The 18644-nt window shown below is 52.4% G+C and overlaps 8 protein-coding genes across 8 annotated transcripts; 5 read left to right on the top strand and 3 right to left on the bottom strand.

Moving 5' to 3' along the window:
• Nucleotides 1-7847: 7847 nt before the first annotated feature.
• Nucleotides 7848-8590, top strand: PHYSODRAFT_361435 (hypothetical protein; the record flags this gene model as incomplete). Its single annotated transcript, XM_009533844.1, has 2 exons — nt 7848-8225; nt 8301-8590. The coding sequence occupies 2 exons, from the start codon at nt 7848-7850 to the stop codon at nt 8559-8561; spliced, it is 639 nt and encodes a 212-aa protein (XP_009532139.1). The 3' UTR covers nt 8562-8590.
• A 45-nt stretch (nt 8591-8635) lies between these two features.
• PHYSODRAFT_355097 (hypothetical protein) lies at nt 8636-9489 on the bottom strand. Its single transcript, XM_009533843.1, has one exon. The coding sequence runs from the start codon at nt 9414-9416 to the stop codon at nt 8793-8795; it is 624 nt and encodes a 207-aa protein (XP_009532138.1). The 5' UTR covers nt 9417-9489; the 3' UTR covers nt 8636-8792.
• An 852-nt stretch (nt 9490-10341) lies between these two features.
• PHYSODRAFT_317232 (hypothetical protein) lies at nt 10342-11367 on the bottom strand (the record flags this gene model as incomplete). Its single annotated transcript, XM_009533842.1, has 1 exon — nt 10342-11367. One exon carries the CDS (start codon nt 11365-11367, stop codon nt 10342-10344), a length of 1026 nt encoding a protein of 341 aa, XP_009532137.1.
• Nucleotides 11368-11590: 223 nt separating this feature from the next.
• On the top strand, nt 11591-12816 carry PHYSODRAFT_347259 (hypothetical protein). The gene is made up of 3 exons (XM_009533841.1): nt 11591-12300; nt 12387-12522; nt 12604-12816. The coding sequence occupies exons 1-3, from the start codon at nt 11604-11606 to the stop codon at nt 12686-12688; spliced, it is 918 nt and encodes a 305-aa protein (XP_009532136.1). The 5' UTR covers nt 11591-11603; the 3' UTR covers nt 12689-12816.
• An 89-nt stretch (nt 12817-12905) lies between these two features.
• Nucleotides 12906-13292, bottom strand: PHYSODRAFT_515401 (hypothetical protein; the record flags this gene model as incomplete). Its single annotated transcript, XM_009533840.1, has 2 exons — nt 12906-13187; nt 13236-13292. Coding segments are annotated over 2 exons (339 nt in total), but the record flags the coding sequence as incomplete, so codon positions are not given.
• Nucleotides 13293-15571: 2279 nt separating this feature from the next.
• Nucleotides 15572-15943, top strand: PHYSODRAFT_399343 (hypothetical protein; the record flags this gene model as incomplete). The annotated part of the gene is made up of 1 exon (XM_009533839.1): nt 15572-15943. A coding segment is annotated over one exon (372 nt), but the record flags the coding sequence as incomplete, so codon positions are not given.
• A 37-nt stretch (nt 15944-15980) lies between these two features.
• PHYSODRAFT_317229 (hypothetical protein) lies at nt 15981-17021 on the top strand (the record flags this gene model as incomplete). The annotated part of the gene is made up of 2 exons (XM_009533838.1): nt 15981-16525; nt 17000-17021. The coding sequence occupies 2 exons, from the start codon at nt 15981-15983 to the stop codon at nt 17019-17021; spliced, it is 567 nt and encodes a 188-aa protein (XP_009532133.1).
• An 85-nt stretch (nt 17022-17106) lies between these two features.
• Nucleotides 17107-17472, top strand: PHYSODRAFT_515007 (hypothetical protein; the record flags this gene model as incomplete). Its single annotated transcript, XM_009533837.1, has 2 exons — nt 17107-17202; nt 17257-17472. Coding segments are annotated over 2 exons (312 nt in total), but the record flags the coding sequence as incomplete, so codon positions are not given.
• Between the last annotated feature and the right edge of the window lie 1172 nt (nt 17473-18644).

The following is an 18644-nucleotide window of genomic DNA, read 5'->3' as shown; positions in this document are numbered from 1 at the left end:
ACGGAGCAACGCGACTGAGATGCTTCATTACTAGTTAATAGAAAGAATGAAATTGATTAACAGGCTATAGACTTGTCGTAGAGCCGGCTAGCGAAACCTAATTCTGCTGCTGAGGGATCCATACAGGCGTAGGCTACGCCGCGTAGCTACAGGGAGATCACCGTCGTCGATGGGTTCGGGGAAACCCAGACGACGCAGAACTGTCTTGATATCGACGCTGACGAGATGAAACTCGGCCGATCGGCGATAGAGATATTGGTAATGTTGCTGAAATGAGAAGCCCATGCGGGGAATGCTGGGGCTGACCACGCGAGCACCGTTGGAATGTATGTCATTCCGTAGACACCAAAGAGCGTGGAACACAATAGCCGTGTGGATGCGCCATAAAATGAGAAGAGTGCCGCGTTGGTGGCGCCAATCTTCGTGGACATCGCTGTCGGACAGGAAAATCAGCAGCCGCCACCCCAGTGAGCATCGAAAAGCAGGAGCTCAAGACTCCCACAGCGTCTGCCACAGTAGCTGGAGGGGATCACACTCGAAGAAGCAATGAGTGGCGGTTTCGATAGAACGTGCGCGTCTAGAACTCGACCCCGTTGTCCAGCTGCAGATAGCACAGCGCGATGTTGGCGAGGATGGCACGCTGAACGGAGAGGCCAGCAGCAGGGCTCGAAAAATAAAATAAAAATGTACTATAAGTTCGAGTCGTCGCATTACGCAGGAAGCAGCGTCTCTAGCGGCTATGCTGGCATTAAAGGTATGGATAGACCCCCACAAAGGAGCTGACTGCCGGAAAGTATTCAATTTCTTACCACTTCCGCCAAAGCGACCAGCGGTAGGTCCATGGCGACAGAGCTGAAGCGGCGTACTCCTACGTAGCGGTGCAGCATCATGGTAATGTTTTTGTTATTACAACGATAGCAAGGCAGCTACGCTCGAGCATCAGGGATAGTTTTGTTTCTAGTTAGAAGTGCCGTCACTCTCTGTTGACGGTGAAATCTCGAAATGGTGTGGGTGACGGATGCATGTTATCATTGCCATTGCTGCTGAAACTAAGCTTTACAATAGGAGATGAGAAGCCTGCAGCGTCACAAGGCGGATGGTTTGGGGAAGCTTTGCTTGGCCTGAATCGATTTTCTTTCGCTGGATAATCCGTCTGCGGCCTCTGGATGACAATCTTTTCAACCAGGTCACGCACAAGAGGACCTGATCTCAGTTGACCAGCACCTGCTAAGGAATGCCACCCATCCATGCGAAGTCCAGTAACGAACACCTCTACGCTGCGAATACTTGCTCGTCTACGCTGCGAATACTTGCTCGTCTACTCTGCGAATACTTGCTAGGCGTCGTTGTTCCTTCCTCCTATTATTCCACATTGTACTTTCAATTTTTAAGCACTGAAGTGTTTAAAAATGCACTACCAGCCCAAATCTCTACAGTAGTAATAAAATTCGCCAATAGACCACCCACAAGATCCATTGTCCACCAATAGGGGGTTTCAAAGTAGCGATTTTTGGGGGAATTTGCTCTTGGCGCTCCAAACTGGAGGCCAGCGCTGGTAACTGGGGCAGCCGTTTGAATCCTCCGCCCGTGACCGGAGCAGCAGCTAGCAGCTAATCAAGGCACCGCCCGCCAAGCCGGCGTCTTGGCCGCACCTGACCGCCTTCTAGGTACTGCTCTACGTCGGCTTCAAGCGGCGTCTTGCTGCCGCTCGATGAATGGCATCTGACCGTCACAAAAAAATAAGCTCAACAAAAAATCAGTTGAACGATGAGCCTCTGAAGGCTCATCGTTCGTCTGGTTTTTGGCCTGACCTTTTGAAAATCTTTTGCAAAAACAAATTCTGACTCGCATATGTAGCAAGAATCTGTGGGACTATCCTGAGATCGTACTTAATCGAAGTGGTGTGCGACTTTTGACTCACCAACGACAAGTCAAGTGATGTTGTCGACCACCTTGGTAAGCTGCTCGCGCGCTAAAAGCCCGAAGTCGACGGGCGAAGAAGGCCATGAACCCTTTCACTACCATGATATTTTCACGTTAACCATTTTAAAGATGCGGGTCCGTGGGGGTTGCTACCACTCGAGCGGCGTCATAAGAGTCCGCCCAGCCACAGTAGATGAACTAGCAGCGCACCAACCAGTAGGTGAGTGCTGGCATGACAACCTATCATTTCCTAACACACACACGCTTTGCTTGCACGCAACAGAACGTGTGTAGCATTTCGCCTTCTTGAGGCTCTAATCACCACCGTTCCCTCGTCTCGACTGGGAGTCTCGACCTCGACACCGATGTGTCATTGCTAGTTGTAGTAAGGGCAGACCGCAAGTGAGCGTCGACAATTGGTTCTAGTGCAGCAAGGAAACTTGCGGGTGGTGTGAGTCGTACGAGGGTGCAGAGCTTGCTGAAATCCTTAACGCGCGCGGACACCATGCGTATCAAGCTAGATCAGCCTCTCATTGGCGACCGAGGAGGATGGCAAGAAGAAGAGCGACGCGAAGAAGCGCTTGTTCAGCGCCATCGGACATGTACACGCAGGATGCAAAGACCGTGTCGACGTTGCCACTTGCTGGGCTGCGCTAGAACCAATTGTCGACGCCCACTTGCGGTCTGCCCTTACTACAACTAGCAATGACACATCGGTGTCGAGGTCGAGACTCCCAGTCGAGACGAGGGAACGGTGGTGATTAGAGCCTCAAGAAGGCGAAATGCTACACACGTTCTGTTGCGTGCAAGCAAAGCGTGAGTGTGTTAGGAAATGATAGGTTGTCATGCCAGCACTCACCTACTGGTTGGTGCGCTGCTACACCTTTGCCCGCTCAAGTTCGCGATAGTGTTAACCAATATGGAATGTGAGCCAAAATTTGCAATTAAATTAAAAAAACTAAACTAACATTTTGGCATATACTCCAAAGTGGATTTAGTCCACAGCTAAGTCCCGTACTCCATGGGCTCGCCGCGGATCGCGGCCGCCACAGACAGCGCACAGTGGCGAGCCATCTTGTTGACCAGACGGAGATCCATACATGTCATCGCATGCTTGGCTGCCTTCTCGAGTAGCTGCATTCGCAGCTCGGTCTTCTGACCGTCGGGAACATTCATCATCTCCGCGTGGCTGAGCGCAAGATAAGCTTTGATGCGTGCTTTCGAGGTGCTGAAACAGCCTGCCAATTGTAGGTAAACACAGCTTGTTGGAGCACACACAGAATAAGATGTAATGTAAGTTCACGTACCTTCGATGGGATTGCACATTGGAGAATAGGGGCCAGCCGAAGCAGCACCAGATCACATCGATCGCGGACGCGATTCTCGGTCTGATTGTGGGCAGGTGCGTTGTCTAAGATCACCACGATTTTTTTCCCCACGAAGTGCTCCTTGTAGACATCGTGCTGCTTGACAGCGTCATAGGTGGAGTCCATAAAGCCTACATTAACATCCATCTTGATGCTTCCACGCTTCTTCTCGTAATGCACAGTGCATTACGATAGTGCATTATGCACTAGCCCAACCTCAGGCGAGACAGCACACTGAAGCTGCAGGTTAGCGCCTTTTGACGGCGGAAGCGTCACCACAGCACGCTTTCCGATTGGCGCCCGCCCCTGGGACCGTTTACAACAAAGATTGTAATTGGTCTCGTCGTAGTACACAATAAATGGGCCCTCCCGCTCGTGTTTTAGAAGCGCTTCTCCAAACACTCTGCTCTTCTCAATGTTCTCTGCGTTATTGCACGTTTCTGGTTCGACTCTAACCGAGGACGCCAAAGTCACAGAACAGCATATCACGCATTTGCGAGAGCGTATACTGACAGTTCTCTTCGAGGTAGTCTACCAGCGCGCCCTCCATCTCCGGCGTGCACTTGGTGATGGCCGCGCGCGCCCCGCCTCCCTTGTTTAGCTCTGGTGTCCCCCGCTCGACAATATTACGCGCGGTAGAGGGAGGGATACCATTGTGGTGCGCTACCAGCATCCAGTCCCCACCTTCTAGATGAGCATCAAGGACGGGCGCGCGAGCGGCGAGCGTGTGCTTCGGCTCCTTCGGCATGGTGCCGCTAGGATATACTGACCACCAATTTTCCCTGTACTAAATCCACTTTGGCGTAAATCCAAAATTCATATTTTTTCTCTAAATATAGGCGTTACTACAGTTACTTCACACGAAGTTGCTGGACACTGCCGCGAACTTGAGTGGGCAAAGGTGTAGTTCATCCACTGTGGCTGGGGGGAGTGAAAGGGTTCATGGCCTTCTTCGCCCGTCGACTTCGGGCTTTTAGCGCGCGAGCAGCGTACCAAGGTGGTCGACAACATCACTTGACTTGTCGTTGGCGAGTCAAAAGTCGCACACCACTTCGATTAAGTACGATCTCAGGATAGTCGCACAAATTCTTGCTGCATATGATTTTTTAAAATTAAAGTTGGGGACTCGGGTGGTGGACCCGGGGGGTTTCGCAGTTCGAAGCTAGCTTGTACGGTTACCCTTACTGGGAAACGATGTACTCCATCTCCTGCGCCTGCTTCGCAGCATCAGCATCTGCCAAATTTACCATTGTACAACCAAGTGTATCAAGTTTGATCGCTTCTTTTGCCAGTCCATATATCGCCACTCCAACGAATTGGTACTTGAACGCTTGGGATTGACAAACCCACCGTGGTGATTCTACCTCTTCCTGCTCGTTGGAGCAGGACTCCACGAAAATAGTTTTAACTTTAGTTCATGTTGTAGTACGCAGAAATGGTTACCTACAACTAGCTAATCAACGTAATTTCCTTCCTTCCTTCCTTTCTGCCACTGGAATGTGCACTGATGTCCAGGCAGAATCCTTTCTTTCTTAGGTTGTGGTGTTGTGCTCGGAAACTTACAGATGGCGATAGCAACACACAAAAAACGTGCATTCGAATATTTAGTGCTGCCAGCAAGTCGGGAAAACGTCAAAAGGTGTATGAATTCGAAACGTTTGTCAAAAGCGGTTAACTCGTGTCATTAGGTGTATGCTAGTTTGTCGGTATGACAGTAAGTGTATGTGGTTTCAAGCGCATTAAGGTGCATGATAAAGCTGCATCAGCAACGAATGCAGTGACTGATGTGTGGGCTTAGATCCAAATCCATAAAACCCGGAGTTAGGAAGGCTTCTACCTGATGCAACTAGCCCGGTTCGTGGTGTCCATGACTTTGATAGCTAATTGTATGGCTGAGGGACTACAACGAACGTCGCTATCCATTGTAGCCAGGCCTCAGCGTTGCCACAGTTCTACAACACCTACACACCTACACTCTCCCCCGGTTGGGGGCTCTCACTAGAGCTCCTTCACCTCCGAAATTCAGATGCAAAACCTACCTAGTATAGCCACGCTATATACGCTTGCGGTTTGCGTTGGTTGTGCCTTACAATAGCGAAGTTGTCGAGTCCAGTTGCTCTGCATGATATTATTAGTTGACCGTGTTCGCTACGAGCGTGTCGTTAATAAACTACTGTGCTTGGAAGGCTCGATCCTGGGTCTGTATGACCCGACCTCGGCCGAAACACCGCGGCAACCAAAACGTGTGTCAGTACATGCATGATGAGAGATATGACGCGACGTGACGCCCACGACCACTACACCTGTTGACAAACGTTTCACACCTTTTGGCGTTTTCCCTTACAAGTCTATTTGATAAAACATTGCGCAGCCGCACACCTATTTCGACGAGTCGAAGCTGACAGGTTTTGTTGTTGTTAGATATTCACGCGATTCGGACGAAATAGGTGTGCGGCTGCGCAATGTTTTATCAAATAGACTTGTAATGCTCCTTCGTCGTCGCTGTACGCCCCGGACTCCTGGCCGAAAGGGAGCCCGGGCGGACAGCGTCGAAGCGAAGGACGAACACCCGGTGTATCGTACTCCTACACGCAATCGAGATCTGCTAGACCTCAGTTTTGACTTATCAAACTTGAAACTCGTGTTATTGCCATTTATCAAGTATTAAACTGAACGTACCGTATTCATGTAGCATTAGGATGATCTGGACTAATATTGGTAACAATGTACTTCGAATGTGCTTTGGATCAAGTAGTAGATCATTCTACACCGCCAGTATTAAATGGTCCGGGTGGATCTCTGCGAGTCGCAATGTACTCTCACACAAGGCAAGCTTAATTCACTCAAAGTCTTCGTAGATAAAATGCCTAAGCGAGTGTAGCCCTGGCTTTTTAATGGCCCCACACGAGCCACTCATAGCTCGATTAAATTGAACTAGACTTTTCCCGATTTCATACACGGTCGTCATTCTTTTGCACTAGCTTTTAGCCTTTCTCAGGAGAGAACATACCGCCAGGTGCAGCTCTTTTTGATTCTCCGCTAACTGATTTCGTTCGCCACCGTATAGGACGTCACCGCGTTGCCGGCGGATACAGTTTGCTTTGGATAACATATCTTTAAGTTTCAGTGGAATGTCTTATCTAATCCACCCGGGCTAGTGTGGGGGCTCACACAATTGAGAAACTATGCATCAGAAAGGAAATCTGTGTCTGAAAGAGGAGGGTTTAAATGGTATAAGTTATGGCTTATAACAGATCGAATCGATAATTTTAACGCTAATGGAATGAGTAAGTTGAGTGTTTTGAAGCTGCATGGATAGTATATACGATGCAGTGATGTGGTAATGGCACCAGTTGTGCCCAAGGTCAGCATCATTCGCACCAATATCTCTTATTGGTCGAAACAATACAATTCTTGCTAATATACAATTCGTTGTTCGTCGTAGTAGTCGGCATCTATCAAAACCTGTAAGTGTCAGACCGGATTCGGTCGAGTGCTGTATGATGTTCTGTGAATGTTGGATGATGTCATCCGCTGGGGGGGGGGAAGCGTGAATGTCATTCGATGACATCCGAAAACTTTCCCCACACGACAGTTCTTCGAACTGCGAATTGATATATCCGAGGGCTACAGATGTTCTCAATGGAAATTAACCAAACCTCGTATTCGATAGAAAGTGGATCCCAATCAACCGATTCAACCACCCGCATATAATATCTACGAACAATGTTCGTCGAACATTCAAGAGGAAATCGATTCACGTGCTAGATAAGTTACTACGAAGGAAGGATTGCATACGATACGAGGCTCTAGTACTGGGAACACCCGAAGAATGAGGGGGTGGACTGCTCCGAACGGATAAATTACGTGACCGTAAGCGTAAGCGTAACCTGGCGCAACCTTCGTGCTACACCAGCCAGAACGGCAACTTGCAGCAAGACAGACTGAAGCAGGAAATGCACATCGCTAGGTCTTCGACTTAGCTGGGAACACCTGTGGTGTAAAATGCTGGTGCTCGTACTGATACCACTTGCTGTGACAGGGGCGATCTGCGGCCCGCGTGATTCAAGGGCGTGGTCCCTGCGGGGCCACACCCATGAATATCGCGCGTGCCGCAGTTCACGTTCTGAAGCTGGTGCACGAAGCTGTGGATCGCCCCTGTCACAGCGTGGAGGCCAATCGCTCTGTTTACCATCTGACTATCGCCAACGCACGCTCAGCGGTGAGCCCTTTCTCCTCTTGTGAGCGCTAGTGCTGAATTGGTAGCACAACTCAGGGTTGTTGCTCTCGAACTCGTGGCTGCGCAGCTTCTCGAGCTCGGCTTCTCGCTCTGCCTTCTCGCTCTGCCTTCTCCTGCAGCGAGGCTGGCCACACAAGTTGGCAAGTGTTTTTGATGACCAAGTGTAGGCATATCAAGGATCGCGTCTTTTCGCGCCTTCGCGTTAAGTTCGTGGTATGTAGATTAAGTTCGATGGCGTTTTGATTGGCGGATGCATGACACACTTGGTATTTGTATGGGCTCAGCGTCACCAGTACCGGTCAAGGTCAAAAGGCAACATGGCTGAGACTAAGGAAGTCGTGCACGAGGGCGTGCCCTGCGAGGCGCCTGCCGCGGACGTGGCGCAGGTGCGTGAGGAGCTGGGCTACGTGCCCAACAACCTGGTCAAGGTGGCCGCCTTCGTGGCGGGTGACGGCAGTGGCCGCACGTCGCGCGTGCGCGGGTCGGCGGACCAGCGGCCAGCCACGCTGCTGCTCTACCCGCTGCGCAGCGCCGAGGACGCGTACAAGAAGAAACAGCGCGCCAAGGTGGAGCCCTTCCCGACCATCTACTGGCTGGCCTCCACGGAGCTCAAGGCGCGCGTGTCCGCGCTCGAGGACCAGCAGTTCGTGCTGACGCTGCAGCATCGACTGGACGCCGACGAAGCGGCCAAGCAGGTGCGTGCATGCATGCGTCAGTCGATGTCTCCTCACCTCTGGCCCAGTGACTGACCTCTGTTGTGACTATTATAGCGGATGAAGGAGAGCCACCGCGAGTACGCGGAGCAGCGTTGGCGCATGATGACGGCGCATGACCTGGAGCTGGTCAAGGGCCGCCGGTGGGAGTTCTTCCTGCGCGACGTGGGCATCGCCGGCATCCGCGAGTACACGAACGTCAAGTGCCTGCACACGCACTACGCGCACTACTTGGCCACGGGCAACAACCTCGTGGGCGAGTGGGTGCAGGAGCTCCTGGACAACGCAGCAGCGACCGAGCGGACGGAAGTGCTCTAGTCTCTCGACCGCAGACGGTAACACAACACACACAAACCGACAGACTTCATAGCTCCACCTCCTCGTTCTTGTTGCGTCAGCCGCTCGGCTCGGCGTCAGCTCATAGTGATAGAGATACATAACACACAACGCTTTGCTTTGCTCTCTCTCCTCACGGGTGACGAGTGACGAGATACCTACCTGGCCTCACTCAACGAGGCTCCTTGTGTTCCTAGCGACGCCATATCTCTCTCAGCCGCTGCCGCAGCACTCGGACTTGGTCTGTTTGTGCTCGGCCGGGGCCTCTATGGACACGCGACTGGCGCCCGAGGCCTTGCGCACTTGGTGGTTGGAGTAGTCAAAGTTGCGCAGGATGGTCGTGGCCGTGAGCGCGAAGGCCTGCTCGACGTTGAGCGCCGTCTTGGCCGAGGCCTCGATGAAGTAGAGTCCGTGGGCGGCAGCCCAGTTGCGGCCCTCGTCCTCCGAGACCTCCCGCTGGCGCTCGTCCACGTCGCACTTCATGCCCACGACCATGATCTCGACCTCGTCGTTGTGGCAGTTCTGGTGGCACTCCTGCAGCCAGCGGCCCAGGTGCTCGAAGCTCTCGCGGCGGCTCACGTCGTACACGAGCAGCGCGCCGTCCGCGCCCCGGTAGTAGCTGCGCGTGATGGAGAGGAAGGTCTCCTGGCCGGCCGTGTCCCAGATCTCGAGCTTCACCTTGCGCCCGTCCACCTCGAGCAGCTTGGCCCCGAACTCGACGCCGATGGTCAGGTCGTGGATGGGCTGGAAGTGCTGCTCCGTGAACTGCAGCAGCAGCGACGACTTGCCCACCTCCGAGTCCCCGATGATGATGTATTTGAGCGTCACGAACACCATGGCAGCGTAGGGCTTCGGCTTGGACTTGGCGGTGGTCTAGAGATGCCGCCGCGGCGCTGCCCGTCCGTCCAGTTCTCTTCTCTCTTCCTCCTCACAATGAGAAATCGTTCAGCTTGAAGCGACGGTATCCAAAAAATCGTTCTACGGAGGACAGAGTGTAACGCCGCGACGGGCGCTCGATCTGTCAAAATATAAGTTCTGCCAGTGAAACGGAAACCATTCTTGGTGAGGGGAATTATGGCGCCGTACTTTTGTTTAGTTCAGATGCCCGCTCAGCTTTTTTGGCGACCCTACTACATGTATAATGTATGTAATATTCGGATGTAGACGTGCTAAAAAAGGTTTACGCTCAAAGAGCTGAGTCGAGAGCTTCAAATTCAAATACCAATCCTCGTAAACCTGACGCAAGTTAGATCGTTAATCTGCTCTCGTTTACAACCACTTTCACAATTTTATAGCGAAATGCTGATAACTGGTTAGGCAAACGTTGTGTTGCTTCTATCATGCAACTTGACTTGCTTTATTTCGCCAGGAATCGTTTTTCACTGTCGCGTGGGCATGGACTGCGACTCGAGTTGCTCTGTCGTGCTGTTCCGACGGTCTACTGGCGACACCTAAAACTTGCTTCGACAGGTAAAGTAACCTACGGTCGTGGTAAATGCGATGGCTCGGTGGAGATAGAGTTGATTGCGCTCTGTAATGGTGTCGATCAGCAGGTCATATCCGATCGATTATTTTCTTTTCGTAGACAACAGCCTACAATACCGGGAGAACCTCGGTAGCTATCCGCAAAACGCTGACGTCAGTGCATACATACATGTAATAGTAGCGTTCAATCAAGCTGCTCTATTTAGTAGGTCAGCCTCATTGCCGCTGAATATGATTTTTTGTTCGGATAACGAACCAACTTTTAACGAAGCTTCCTTCACTGCTTGGCGTTCACTTCGATCGTGTAGTCATAGTCGATAGTAGGAATGACTGATTGAATGAACTTGAGGAAGAGGAAGAGGTACTGGTCGCTGCGGATCTCGTTGGCCAGCTGCTCCTCCGTCTCCTTGTCGCCTGGCTTGCGCGCTTTCAGGTTGGCAATGATGCGCTTCATGACTGCGCCGTGCTGGCACGGGTGGATGGACGCGTGCACGAGCGAGCTGCGGTGCGGGTGCGGCTCCATGGTCACGGTGCGGTTGGCGTAGTCCTGCATAATGTCCTCGAACATCTGGTCGCCGCTCAGCGGCGCGTTGCGCTCGTCGTAGCCAAAGAGCCACACGCGCGGCGTCTGGTAGTACTTGTCGTACGTGATGGACAGGTCGTACGTGCGGGTGCGCAGGATGGCGTCGTCCGCGTCGTCAGGCTCACTAGCCACGAGGTAGCTGCCTGCTGCGGGGCCGAGCGCGGCCTCGTCATCCTCCACGAGGTTGTCCTCCTCCTCGTACGAGCTCAAGTCCCTCAGCTCCGGCTCCGCAGCAGCACCAGAAGCAGAGGGTGCAGCCCCGCCGTCCACGAAGTGCTCGTCCACGATGGCGCCCAGGATTCCTCCTGCCTGGCTCTGCTGCTTCTTGGGCTTGTCTGAGAGCGAGATGTCGCCCATCTCGTCGCTCAGGTCCGTGACGGCGTCGGCGCCGGCGCCGCCTTCGTTGTTGGCGTACGAGGAGGCGGCGACCCACTCGTCCTCGCCCTCGACGGCCTCTTCGGTCTGGTAGCTCTGATCCAGCGACGTCACGCGGCGGCGGCACGGCACGTTGCGCGTGACGAGGAACTGCTTGTCCGCTGGGAGGTACGAGCGGCGCAGACTCGGCTCGCCGCTCTCCCAGCGCCACGTGGGGCATTTGTACACGAGCAGGTCCCCGGCCTTGACGAACTCCTCGGGAGTGAGCAGCCCCTTGTCCTCGAACGATGACTCGGTCAGCACCGGCGTCAGGTACTCGCGCACGCCGTGGAACAGGCTCTGCATCGCTTCTCTTGCTCTCTTTGGTCTCTAGATTGAAGAAGAATGCGGCCAAGGGTTGATCGCCATCGAGTACGGGTAAAAGTGCGCACTACACCTCTGAGATCCAGTAGCTTTTTCCATCTCGAGTACGACTTTCGAGTAGCATTTGGCAACCTGCGCATTATTGATATTTGTGTACAAACATAGTAACCGCATTTCTTCCTGTAATCTACAGACCATCACTCTTCCGCAGTCCGCCGATGCTGCTGCCCCTGCGGCGCCTCATGAGCTTCTCCGTGCAGAGCTTCGAGTCTCCGCTGGCGGCGGAGCAGGTGCGCGTGCGTCTCTCACACCGCTTCAACCGGCGGTCGCACCCAGACCCGACCGTGGAGCAGCAGGCGGCGCAGACGTGGGCAGAGCTACGACGCCAGTCTCCCAGACTCTTCAACGCGTCCAAGTTCCGCCTGCAGGGGCTGAGTGACCGTCACTCTTCGCTGCAACTGGACTGGGGACTGACCGACTACGCGTCGTACCTGGGCACGTGCTGCTCGGAGCTCGCGCCGCGGCTGCTGCAGGACGGATGCCAGCTGCAAGAGGGCGACGCCTTCGCCTTCCTGTCGCGCAAAGTGGGCGTGGCGGCGGTGCTGGAGACGGCGGACGCCCACGTGGCGCTCATCAAGCGCAGCAAGAGCGTGGGGCTCTACCAAGACCTGCTGGACACACCCGGGGGCCACCCGGAGCCGTCACACATCCAGCTGACGGAGGACGTGCTGCGGACGATGGAGGACGAAGGCAATGAAGACGAGAGGAGACGTCTGGAGGTCGCGGCCAGAGACGAATTCTTCCGCTCCATCGTGACTGAGGTCCACGAGGAGGTGAACGTGGCCCCGCTGCTGCAGCAGCCGCCAACGCTCCTGGGCGTCGTGCTGCAGACGGACGCATGCACGCCCAGCTTCTGTAGGTTTCAAGTCCTTGCGGACTCGCTGCATGTGGTGATCTGGAGAGACTGACTCATGTGCTGTGTATGTCGCGTGGCTCGGCAGCCTTCCACATCAAGACGGAGTGCTCGGCGGAGCAGCTGAAGGAGTTGTATCGTGCTGGACCGGCCGACAAGTTCGAGTCGGTGAAGCTCGAACTCCTGCCATCGGAGAGTTTGCTCGTAGAGGGGTCCACAACGCTGTAGGTTGAACTTGCTGGTAGTTGGTGGTGAGTTGGAGGCTGATTGTAATGGTGATGCTGTTGGTGTTGTTTGTCTCGCAGAGACGAGCTAAAGCTGACGCCGTCGGCGAAGGGCACTCTTGGGTTGTGGAGGAAACACACGCTACGTGCCCGTCAGCAGCAGTAGAAGTTGCCGTGGATTTCGACGATAGAATGCTTGTACTCTGCCGTGTTTCAGTTGGCTTGGCTCATGAGGAGCAGCGCGAGCAAGCTCATTCTTGCTTGATACAGAAATGAAGCAAAACTGAACAGATGAATGATATCGGATACCGGTAAGTAACCATTTTTCGTGAGAACTAACTCGATATCCTCCTTTGTGGTCCTCTTTCGCCGCAGCACTAACTTCAGAACGGCCACGCCTCCTTGAGCTTCTTCTGAAATCTGTCGTCGTTGAACGAGACTCGCCCGATGTCTGGTCCGTTGAGCGCCGTCTGCGCTGGGGCAGGCAGTCGGTCCCACATGACGAGATCTTGAAACACTCCCGGGTCAGTTGCCGGCCTTAAAAACACCGGGCCCAAAATTCGTGTGCTCGTGAGCTTGGGGCTGGTGCCATTGAAGAACTTTTCCAGCCCGGTGGTAAGTTTGTCGTAGGACTCCTCCGACGTAAACGTCTCCATCGTAACGGGCTTCATGTAGTCGGTCTCGGACCTCTTGGACGTCGACAATCCCGTAACCTTGGGAGAAGCCAGGGCGGGGTTGTTGATCCACACCACGGCATTTTGCCAGTCGTGAGTTTCAACCCCGACACTACACCTTTGTGCAGCCTACTTCGTACCAAGAAAGTCGCAAAATTATGGGGACCCGGGTGGTGGACCCGGGGGGTCTCGCAGTTCGAAGCTAGCTTGTACGGATGCACTTACAGGGAAACGATGTACTCGGGCATCTCCTGCGCCTGCTTCGCAGCCGCAGCATCTGCATCTACTACTGTACAACCAAGTGTACCAAGTTTGATTGCTTCTTTTCAAAGGCATTGCCAGTTCTCTCGACGAATTGGTACTTCAACTCTTGGGTTTGAAAAACCCAACGTGGTGATTCTACCTTCTCCTGCTCGTTGGATTAGGACTCCACGGATTTAGTTTTAACTTTAGTTCTTTTGTAGTTAGTAGAACGGTTATCAACAACTAGCTAATCAACGTAATTTTATCCCTTCCTGCCTTTAAAACGTGCGCTGATGCCAGGCAGAATCCTATATTTCTTAGATTGCATGGTGTGCTCGGAAACTTACAGGCGGCGAAAAAACCAGAAAAAATACGTGCATTCAAATATTTAGCGCTTCCAGGCTAACTGCCCAACCGAATTTGCAGGGTAACCCGTGTATAAACACATGAACAATCCGAAAATATGCATGAAATCGTTATGGTGGCCCATGAAGATACCATAAACGACAGTAAACAAACCATAATTGCATAGTACTCTTGTGATATGTTATACTGGATAGGTTGCTGCAGGTACATCGGTTACTGGTCGTTCACTGAACACGCTCTTATCTGTATTCGAAGGCGCAGAACTGGATACTAAGTATACGAGATGAGGTGTTCCAGGTATTGGTGTTATTCTTTCAAAAAAAATAGTTTTTTTATGAATGGGGAACATGAAACGGAATTCAGTGTCCGATAGTTGAAGGTGAACTGTTGTCCGTGAGAGTGGCTTTTGCTGCATCATACAGCGAATGATTCGGCTGTCGAGTTGACCGTTGCGCTCTCGTCGAGATAGCACGCGTCCAAGACCCCGTTCGTGGCATAAGTTCCGGTTTCCCAGATCATGAAGTTCTTCACTGTTTTGTCGAACTTGGCATCGGAGAAGTAGAGCGCGCCGTCAGGAGTCCCGGATCCCACTGCATGGCGCGTCTGGCAGCTCGGATTGTTGTAGAAGACGACGTTGGTGTTGCGCTTGACCCCTGCCACGTCGCCGATATGTTGGGCCCTTTGAAGCAGTTGCAGATATTGTAGCACCTCTGCGTCACCGCGTCGATGTTGATCGTACGCAGAGTATCGCTGGGCTTGCCGAACAGAGTCAACGTCATGCCCTGGACGCAGAGGAACATCAGCAAAAACACTGCAAAAACCTTCACCAGCATTGGGGCCATCAGGGTGACACTGGCTTTTGCTAAATGACAGTCAACTAGCGTTTCGCGTAACCTTCTAGCCAATGAATCAAGCTCTACCCCATACTCTCCCTCGGAAGTCGACAGCAATTATGAGTACACTTCAACCGGAGTTGCTGTTATTATTATTCGTACGATAAACTTTCGTAAAAGGAAGTGTTCTAGCTAAAAACATCTCGGCTAGTAAAAACTAACACTTCCGTTCGACGAGCTGCCTCCGCTGTCCAGACTCGTCGAGTTGGAGCTGGCGTTAGCCCTTCGTAGGGTGGCAGATTCGCAGATGTCATGAAGACAGCAATTTGCTTCAAGTTTGATAAGTTAAGGCTGAGGTCTAGCAGATCTCGATCGCGTGTAGGAGTTGGATACACCGGGTGTTTGTCCTTCGCGTTGACGATGTCCGCCCGGGCTTCCTCTCTTACAGGAATCCGGGGCGTACAGAAAAGTAGGAGTATTCAAACTCTGTTTGATAAAACATGGCGCAGCCGCACACAGACTTCGTCCGGATCGCCTGAATATCTAACAACAACAAAAACTCCCAGCTTCGATTCGTCCAAGTGTGTTATTGCCATTTATCAAGTATTAAACTGAACGTGCCGCATTCATGTAGCATTAGGATGATCTGAACTAATATTGGTAACAATGTACTTTGAAGTTGTTTTAACATGAACAGGATAAAGTAGAATATTATTCCCCGTTCTGCAGCCGCCGTCGCCTGCTGTAACAGTGGCTCCGACAGGAGCGTTTCCCGTTGGACCGCAAGTGCCTCAGTTTGGAGGTGTAGTTCCTCCTCCGAATGTACCTGGGACTCCCCAAGTTCCTGTTGTGAACACCTACGTTCCCGCTCGAAACGCTGTGCAACAACCTGTGGTGCTACCGCGCTCGTCGACCGACGTGAACAAAACGCCTCCGAAGATGGAGGGCAGTTTTAACCTGTATCGTGCCCAAGTCAAGGTCTATTTGCACCGATTCAATGCGTGGGGTCTCGTGGATGGCAGCATCGTTCGTCCTCTTCTAGCTGGCCCTGCTCAACAGCAGTATGACCAGTTGGATTTCTTTGTAAAGGACACCTTGCTCCGTCGCGCAAAAGTGGAGGATGCAGAGAGAATGTGTGATCTTCCAAGTGGCAGAGAGATGTGGGAAGATTTGGAAGCTCATCACACAAAACGTGAGTTTTCTAATTATGTCTGGGTTATGAAGGAGTTTTTCCATGCTACCTATTCCCGCGAGCAGACAATGGACTCCTGGCTGCAGGAGATTCATGATACTCGTCGTGCTCTTGGCGAAAGGAGGTCCTCCACAGCCATCACCCCTGGGAATGATTGGACGAGTGGAGAATACGTGTGCTGTAACAAGCACAGGGTCTACTGCTGCTGTATCGCCGAACGGGTCTGATTCTTTGGAGTGGATACTAGATTCAGCTGCAATTACGCACACGTGTGCTGACCGCGAGCTTATGTTGCGTTTTCCGCACTATGTGGAGACCAACACACCACATGAGTCCTGGACCGGTGAAATCACTAGGGAGCATTTGGTATCAGAGTTGGAGATATCCTTTGTATCCCCAGAGGATTCCCATGGGAGCGGTGGCGGTGAGCTACGGTACACCCTAACAGGGGTTCGCAATGTCCCCGGCTGTCACGTGAATTTGCTGAGTGTAAATGCTTTGGAGGAGGAAGGCTGGCGTTGCGAGTCCAGGTATCCTGAGAATGGCCCCCCTCAGCGTCTGATGTGGAAAGGTTCAACAGCAATTTTGTTCGAGAAAAGTCATGGGTATTATCGTACTCGAAGTATCCATGCACCTGCTCGCGTCATTGCGTCTGCTAGGGCTGCTGATAATTCGCTGTTTCAGTGGCACCTTCGGTTCGCACATGTAAATGCTGACGCGTTGCAAGAGGTCTATCGTGATGAACATGTGACCGGAATGCAGATCCCACCCAGTGAGCAGAGTGGTGAAGTTGTCGACTGCTTGAGTTGCACGTTGGCAACGTCGCGCAGAATGTCCTACAAAAAGCTGCGGCCACGACGCTCAATCTGCTGCTGCGAAAAGCTGATGTCTGATGTATGCGGCTATGGGGAGAGATCTGCAGGTGGAAATACGAAATTCCAACTTGTAGAAGACGAATACTCTCGCTATGTGTGGGCTTCCTGTTGCAGCACAAATCTCAGAGTGCTGGTAACTTGAAGACACTGATTCTGCAGCTACATCAGCGCGGACGGCGCGTCCGATTTATCGGTTCTGATCAAGGATCTGAGTTCAAGAACGAAGAGCTGAAGAAGTTTATGCGGGAGAACGAGATTCGTCCAGTATGCACAAATACGTACACTCCTGAAGAGAATAGTCTGGTCGAGAAGATGAACAGTGTGATGCTGCGCGCTGTTCGCACGATGTTAGTGACAACAGGATTGCCGACAAGTTTGTGGGGAGAAGGACTGAAATTGCAGTGACTGTTTACAATTTCTCGTCTACGAAAGCGAATCAGGGTCGTAAGCCGTACGAGCTCTACGAAGGTCGGAAGCCTGATGTGTCTGGATTGCGTGTGGGGGTGTGTGCTGCTACGTATTTTGTACCTAAGAAGAGGCGGAAAGGCAAGCACGACCCAACAGCACGCGAGGCACTTTTCCTTGGTTATCCAGAAGAGACGACGGGTTATCGCTTGCTGGATCTTGTCTCGGGTCGTATTGTGGAATCGCGCGACGTGAAGTTTCGCGAGATGTGGACTGTTTCAGGTGACTATGTAAGTCAGTTATTGAGAAGGTCTACGCTAATCAGTCAGGTGTGGTGCTACCCGCTCCAATTCCGCATGTAAAGCTGCCTCTGCACGACTACTCGAGTCCCAGCCGTGACGACGAGGTTGTCGCGGCATCCCATGACTCCGATGATATCGAGAGCATGGACGATCGGGAGGAGAAAGACGGAGTGGTTGGCAAGAAGAGAGCGAGACTTAGCGGTACGGGGGAGACTGAGGTGGTGGAAGCCGCCTCAAAGTCCAAGAAGCGCAAATGTACGGGGGAGCTGGCCCTGAGTGATGATGCTGAGAATTCTGACGATAACTTACCTGACAGTGATGATATGGCCGAGTATGGTGATCAGCAGCAGGATGTGGATAGTGATTTGCAGTCAGATGATAGTCGCAAGAAGCGCAAGCCTGGCTTGGCCAAGTACAAGCGCAAGCCTGGCCTGGTCGAATGGAACCAGCCTCGTCGTTCGAAGAAGCCACCGAGTGAGCCTCTCCGGCGATCGACACGTCTCCGTCGGAAGAATACACGGCTTCATGGCTATTCGCTGGCAAACTATTTTATTTCGACCATGGACAAGCTGCCTAAGTCGGTTCGTGCAGCAATCTCTGGTCCTGATCGAGATAAATGGTTGAGAGCGCTGGAAGTTGAGTTCGGTCTCATTCAAGCGAACGAAACGTGGATATTGGTGGATCGTCCACCAAATACCAAGGTTATGACCAGTCGATGGGTCTTCGTGATCAAGAGAAATCAGCACAGAGAGATTGAGCGGTATAAAGCGAGGCTCACACTTCGCGGTTTTGAGCAAGTATTTGGGTCAGACTATTGGGAGATTTATTCGCCGGTAGTCAGTATGGAAGCGATTCGTGCGGTGATCGTATTGACATTCTACTACGATCTGGATCTCCGCCAAATCGACTTCACTACAGCATTTCTCAATGGCTGTATGGATGTCGATGTGTACATGGAATAGCCAGAGCTGTTTGACGATGGGAGTGGCCGTGTGTGCTTGCTGAAGAAGAGTCTGTATGGTTTAAAGCAGGCTCCCCTCATCTGGAACGCAACTCTGAAGAAACCTGGTGAAACTTGGCTTCAAGGCTAGTGTTATTGCAGATGGTGTCTACGTGAAGTGGATTGGCGAAACTCCAATCTTTCTCACAGTCTACGTCGATGATGTGGTCATTGCAGCGAAGCCCGAGCACATTGAGTGGCTCATCGAGGAGCTCAAGAAGGAGTTCCAGCT

This window comes from Phytophthora sojae (assembly GCF_000149755.1).
Source record: "Phytophthora sojae unplaced genomic scaffold PHYSOscaffold_7, whole genome shotgun sequence".
NCBI classification, from domain to species: domain Eukaryota; phylum Oomycota; class Peronosporomycetes; order Peronosporales; family Peronosporaceae; genus Phytophthora; species Phytophthora sojae.
The sequence above is the reverse complement of the archived record's forward strand: the minus strand, read 5'-3'. Positions and strand labels throughout refer to the sequence as shown.